General features: G+C 36.9%; 1 protein-coding gene across 1 annotated transcript in view; it reads left to right on the top strand.

Moving 5' to 3' along the window:
• Positions 1-695, top strand: part of LOC106870019 (uncharacterized) — a 37,708-nt gene extending 37,013 nt beyond the window's left edge. The window contains exon 16 of the mRNA XM_014915983.2: positions 287-695. Coding sequence (XP_014771469.2) covers positions 287-406 — 120 coding nt within the window. The 3' untranslated portion in view covers positions 407-695. The remainder of the gene's footprint in view (positions 1-286) is intronic.
• The last annotated feature ends 6,362 nt before the right edge of the window (positions 696-7,057 follow it).

Raw genomic sequence — 7,057 nt, 5'->3', positions numbered from 1 at the left:
AATGTCTAGCTATAAGAAAATATTATCTTACTTAGAAAGGGAGAGGTTTGGTGACAGGAAAGGCATCTGACCATTGAAAATCTGCTTCACACATTACATAAGTGTACATTAAAATGAATAGTAATTTTAATATTTGTATGCTGTGGTTTGATTTCCATCTCCCTGGTTTAAACTTATTTCATATTGCTAAATCATAAAATGTGAACTGAATTTTCAGTAGCTTTTATGAATTTAATTTTGTTATCAGAATCAAATTGTATTTTTTTTTTTTTTTTTTTTTTTCCAGCTGTCTAGAGAACCTGGTCAAAGGGAACCAAGATGTGCAAGCTTGCATACAGTTAACACACCAAAAGGTCCAAATGGAAAATTCAACAGAAGAAATATTGCCAAACAGTACCGACGATAAATCATTTCAATTGTTTTAGTATTTACATGATGTAAATTTATTTTAATAACGACTTCAAAATTTCGAATCATTACGTACCATTTATCAGTTGTATATTGAGTGAAATAACTTAAAACACTCATTTTGTTTTGTTTTTAATTTTTTTGTAAAATATTTGGAATAAATGAATTCAGAATACTCCTTTATTTTCCATTTGACCCAGTTGAGAACGACTGGGATCTATGTAACAAAATAGTAAATGGGATCCACAAATGGCCCTTGAAAAGTTTGCATTAGATGTATGTATTGCATGAAACAGCTAGGCTTCTTTCTCTAACGTTTTACAAAATTCAACCGACACAAGTTAATGTGATAAACAAAATAAGAATTTTGATAGTTTCTATAAAATTAGTTTTTAAATGTTGAATACTATTTTATTCTGGTGGACTCCCATAGCTAATCAAAGGGGTCCATAGGTTAAAAAACAGCTTAGAACCACTGATTCAACCCTTTCCTTACCAACCTGCTTGAAACCACCTGAAAATTTTTGTTTAGGTTACCAATCTACCAAAGATAACTACAATATCCAGCATTTCTATTTTTACTCTCTGTAATATTTGAGTTGTCAGATTTTGGTACATTTTGGTTATCTCACCCCCATTAAAAAATAGTCTGTGGCAACCAGATTGGATTGAGATCCTTTTGATTCAATATTTCAACACTTGAGAAGAACTGCTGAGGCAAGTGAAATTGCAATTGAACCAAATTCGATGACTGGCACCTATGCCAGTGAAGTGCTAACAGCACCATCCGAGCGCGATCATTGCCAGAGCAGCTGTCTGGCTTCCATGCCGGTGGAACGTAAAAAACACCATTTGAGCGTGATTGTAACCAGCGTTGCCTTACTGGCACGTGAAAAAACATTCGAGCGAGGTCATTGCCAGTGCTGCTGGACTGGCTCCTGTGCAGGTAGCATGTAAGAAACACCATTTTGAGCATGGCCGTTGCCAGTACCACCTGACTGGCCCGCGTGCTGGTGGCACGTAAAAGCACCCACTACACTGAATGGTTGGCATTAGGAAGGGCATCCAGCTGTAGGAACTCTGCTAGATCAGATTGGAGCCTGGTGCAGCTATCTAGTTCGTCAGTCAGTCAAATTGTCCAATCCATGCTAGCATGGAAAGCGGATGTTAAACAGTTTGGCCTGCTCAATAGGCATAGTATAGTTTCTTATAAAGATATTATCAAATTCAATAAGATGTTATCTTACCACTTTTCATGTTTAATTTTTTCACATTTTTGATTGTTTTACTGAGGTTTAAACAATTTTTAGTTGGGGGAATGACCAAAAGTACCAGTTTTTCTTAAACAGAAATAACTCAATTTTTTTAAAGGGGGTGAGATAACCAAAAAGTAGCCAGATTTCTTCTCCCCACATTACAAATTTTCTGAAATTTTCTTTTTTTTTTTTTTTTTTTACCACTAATGAATAATTGATAACACTTTCATGATCTCTAGCATCAAATATGAAGTTAATGGCTTAAGCCACGTATGTGATGGTGTTGAATTGGATATATCTATTTCCAAGGGCATTCAGCTGTAGAAACTGCCAAATCAGATTGGAGCCTGGTGTCGCCTCCTGGTCCTCAGTCAAATCGTCCAACCCATGCTAGCATGGAAAGCGTACGTTAAACGGCGACGATGATGAATATATTGATTCCAACATCTCTGAAAGTGATAAAGAAAACAAATTTCTACCTAAGCACAGTAAAAATTTCAGAACTGCTTTTGTCAGTTCTTTTTTTCTTTAAATATTTTTTTAGACTTGTCTCAATCAATCTTTCCAAGGAAATGAAACTGATCTTTTTTTAATTAAAATAACTACGGAAACTAATCTATTATGCAGAATGTAAAGAGGAACAGATTAATTTGTAGTCTCCTGCATGCCTAGAAGAAATCTGAGTTCTATATTTTGGGGATAAGGAAGGTGGCAAAATGCTTAGCATTTCATTCATCTTTATACATTCTTTGTTTCAATTTTGCTGGGGCTGATCAAGTACCCGCTGCACACTGGGGTTGAGGTATTCAACTAGCCCCATCCCCACTGAACTTGTTGGTCTTGTGCCAAACTTTGCAACCAGTATTATGGGTATAAACAAGCCACTCACAATTACAACCTGCTGGAGTAATGAACCTTCTTAGAGACCAGTGTTTACAGTATAAGAACACTATTTCTGGAATTTTTGGTTCCATATTTAACATAAGATCCTAATCAGCTGTTCAAAATGTCCTAAAAACAAGGATGACAACTTTCGAAGGTATGGTGGATTATAAAGGCCAGGTATGTATTTTTTAAGTATATGCCTGGGAAACACAAAATGGAGGAATCAGTTTTAAAAATTTGGTTACTGCAGTGGATTCAATTTTAAGCGTAAGCCAGCATATAGCCTAGGGTACAATGTGGCTTGGAAATCATACCATAACTAAGGCTGTGTGTGTATATTGGGGTTGATATAAAAGTTTGTATTAAGATTTATTAATATTTAGATAGTTGTACATACCTTTACTCAACCACATATCCCCCCCCTTTTCTTTTCTTTTTTTTTTTTGTTCCACTACCTTTTTACCATCTTTGAAGCAGCTCCATAATTCCATTCTCTCAGAACTTGTCATCTTCCTGGGTCATGAACTGGTCTAGGTAGTTTCGATACTCTTTTTGAGGAATTTAAGTTCTTCCCATTAAGCGAATGTTTCAGGAATTGGAATAATTTGAAGGTGCAAGGTCAGGTGAGTAGTGTGTGGAGTAGGACATCACACCCAAGCTGCACCAATTTCTGCCAGGTCTGCAAAGATATGTGGTCTAGAGTTGTCTTGATGTAAGACACCCTTTTAGTTGGCCAATTCTGGAATTTTTTCATCAATTGCCTCCTTTAATCAGTCTAATTGAGAACAATAAGTCTGAATTCATAGAAATAGCATAATACACAATGCCCTTCCAATCCCACCAGATACAGAGCATCACCTTCCTGAGATAAAGACCAGCTTTTGGAGAGATTAAAGTGGTTCATCTTATTTCTTCTTTGTTGTAAATAATCCATTTCTCATCATGTGACCTTTTCAAAAATGGATAATTTTTGTTTAGTCTGCAAGAAAATAGGAAATGCACCCAAACATCATAGCAGTTCCCATAACCCAGTGTTTTTAAATGGTTTGTAACATTCATGATACATGGAGAATCTCCACCATGCCATGGATTATTTTTTTTATTAGTCTTTATTTGTTCCTTAACTGTAGACCTGCTAAAACATTTGCGATCTTCAAGGTAGAATTTTTGGTTCTAAACATAGCAAACCATTTACGTATTGTACTTTCAGCAACAACACCATCTCCCTAAATGGCACAGATCTTCTATGCTGTTTGTACAGCAATCTTACTTTTCCAGAAATAAAAACATTGACAAAAATGCATTTCATTTTCGATTTTATCAGAACAGTAGAAGTAAATAATCCACATCATTTAGCATCTGTTGTCCATGCTGGCATGGGTTGGACAGCTTGACCAGGGCTGGAAGGCTGCACCACACCCCTGTCTGAGTTAGCATGGTTTCCACAGTTGGATGCCCTTCCTTACACCAAATTCAAAAACAATGCATTGAAATCTCCACTTGCAGAAAAAATGTCATGTTCCTGTCGTGATAAGAGATCACATGTACATCACCAATCGAAAAATGCTAACGTTTTACCAGCCTAATATTTTGACTGGTTTTCTTAGTTTGGTTAAACTTGCAGTGGATTTAGTAGTAACATGTGCTAGAGACTGCAAGTGGAAAAGGACCATTATTAAATAAAGATAAAAAGTGAAATAATCCAGCAGCAGAAAGGAAATTTGCTCGTGACCTGTATGAACCAATATAACAGGTGAATGAAATGATGCTATTAATTGGTAGATCATGTAATAAATGGCAGCAATATCTGGTTTGATATATAGTAAAGAAGTAGTAATGATTAAAAAAATTTTTTTTTTTTTAACTGTATACCAAATCAGGAGGGGTCCAAAAGCTTATTTCTTTGTAAGCCTAGTACTTATCTGGTCAGTCTCTTTTGCTGAACCACTAAGATATGGGACACATAAACATCAGTTGTTAAGCGATGGCAGGGGCACAAACGTGTGTGTGTGTGTATGTATATATATATATATATTCACACACACGATGGGCTACTTTCACTTTCTGTCTACCAAATCCACTCACAAGGCTTTGGTATCGCCTGAGACTATAGCAGAAAATACTTGCCCAAGGTGCCATGTAGTGGGACTGAACCTGGGACCATGTGGTTGGTAAGCAAGCAACTTACCACAGTCACTCCTGTGCTATGGTGATGTTTGTTACAAAATTTAAATGTTATACTGATGACCTGAAAATGATTGTGCTGGTATTGTTCGTTCTTGGAATACAACCATATTAGAAATTGGTACAGACTTGCTGTTCTTCAGCACCAATTTATAAAATGAAGCATTCTTCTTACAAGGTGTACTAAGGAAGTATGTACTAAATTTTAAATTCATAGTTGTCCAAATTCAGCTTATATGTATGAGAGTGGGGAAAGTTCTATTTTCTCTTGATTTCATTTTTTAGTAAAGCATGAATAGAACAGGCCTTTGATTTGTCACAATGTCTGAGAAAATGTATAAGCTTCTTTTTGACATTGTGCTAAGTTTCTTTTCAAAATTATCTAAGGTACCCTGTAATTAAAGTTTAACATTTTTTTTTGGTTTGGTTCCACTGTACAGTACTTTGGGTATCTTTTATAGACCCGGGCAAACTTATGAAACCTGTCATATACACATATATATTCCTTTCTTTTCTTATTCTTTTACTTGTTTCAGTCATTTGACTGCGGCCATGCAGGAGCACTGCCTTTAGGACATATTCTTTGTAAGCCTAGTACTTATTCTATCGGTCCCTTTTGCCGAACCACTAAGTTACGGGGACATAAACACACCAGCATCGGTTGTCAAGCGATGTTGGAGGGACAAACACACATATATACGACAGGCTTCTTTCAGTTTCCATCTACCAAATCCACTCACAAGGCTTTGGTCGGCCCGAGGCTATTGTAAAAGACACTTGCCCAAGGTGCCACGCAGTTGGTGAGCAAGCTACTTACCACACAGCCACTCCTGCACCTATGTATGTGTGTTTTGAATTCTATACTCATCACCAGTTCAACAAAGCTGTAATGATGACACTATGCCCAGTGTAATGGCATTTTTTAAGGTATCTAAAATAAATCCCTTACTTGAAAACAAGAGTTGTCAACAAGAAGAGCACCTGGCTAGGAAATCCGGACTCAAACAAGTCAACAACCTTGAGATTATGTTGCATCAATACTTTCATCTGGAACATGTTTTAATGATAAAAAGGCAAATCATTAACAATAGCAACCACAGCTACTCATTTAATCACTTTTAAGAAAATTTATACATCTAACAGTATCCTCAGATAGAGAAATTTTCATAAGCAAATTTTGCTAATTTTTCTATACAGGAAGGGATCAATTTTGTACTAAAATCCTGAGGTGCTGATATAATTCTTGGTACTATTCAAGAAGAGCGGCCCCAGTGCACGCACTCGCACTAGTGAGTCGTGACTAGTCGATCCTACGACTACCTAGCATCAGTGCGCAGAAATAGATGTGACACCAAAATACACACTGGAAGAACGTAAAACGTTCTAAGAATAAGTTGGGGAAGATTCAACAACAAAAAAATTATTTACTTTGTTTAGGACCGACTAGTCATGACCAGCTAGCGCGGATGCACGAGTGTGCGCACAGGGACCACTCTTCTTGAATAGTACCTAATTCTTTACCATTTTCTGGTTGAAAGCACTCTGGATTAGGGCATAATGCACCAAATGAAATTAAGTTCAATAGATGTAAGATTATATTAACATTTATGTTTGCTTCACTTTTAATATCAATCTGCATGAGACTGCCACTGAGTTAATTTGTTTAGAACAGGTTTTATTTTACAAAATTCTTCATAACTGAAACAAAAGCAATGTATTCCAACAAAAACATGCTAACAAAAGGGTTGGTGTCAACCAGTGATTAAATTTTACCACACAGAGAAATCTAAATACGAATAGGTACCATTTAAAAAAAAAAATTATTTTTATTGATTTATATCCATTGAAATGCTGATATTTGTGAAAACATTAGGAACTAATTGATATAGACACCCTACTACTTTGAAAGCAGTACTGTCAATAGTAAACACTTGTGTAGAGGTGAAAGAGTGGCAGAAAACACGTGTGTGTGCCTTATTTCTAGTGAGACAGCTGCAGGAGAAATACCTAGCTAAGGATAAACCTCTGTACCTGGCTTTCGTTGACATGGAGAAAGCCTTTGACAGGGTCCCCCGATCCCTTATCTGGTGGTCAATGAGGAAACTTGGGATAGAAGAATGGTTAGTGAGAGCTGTGCGAGCCATGTACAGAGATGCTGCCAGTAAGGTGAGGGTTGGAAATGAGTACAGCAATGAATTCCGGGTAGAGGTAGGGGTCCACCAAGGTTCCGTCCTCAGCCCCCTCTTATTTATCATAGTCCTCCAGGCAATCACAGAGGAGTTCAAGACAGGCTGCCCCTGGGAGCTCCTCTATGCTGATGACCT

This window comes from Octopus bimaculoides, chromosome 1 (genome assembly GCF_001194135.2).
Source record: "Octopus bimaculoides isolate UCB-OBI-ISO-001 chromosome 1, ASM119413v2, whole genome shotgun sequence".
Taxonomy (NCBI): Eukaryota; Metazoa; Mollusca; class Cephalopoda; order Octopoda; family Octopodidae; genus Octopus; species Octopus bimaculoides.
Note: the sequence above shows the minus strand (reverse complement) of the source record. Positions and strands in the feature narration are given on the sequence as shown.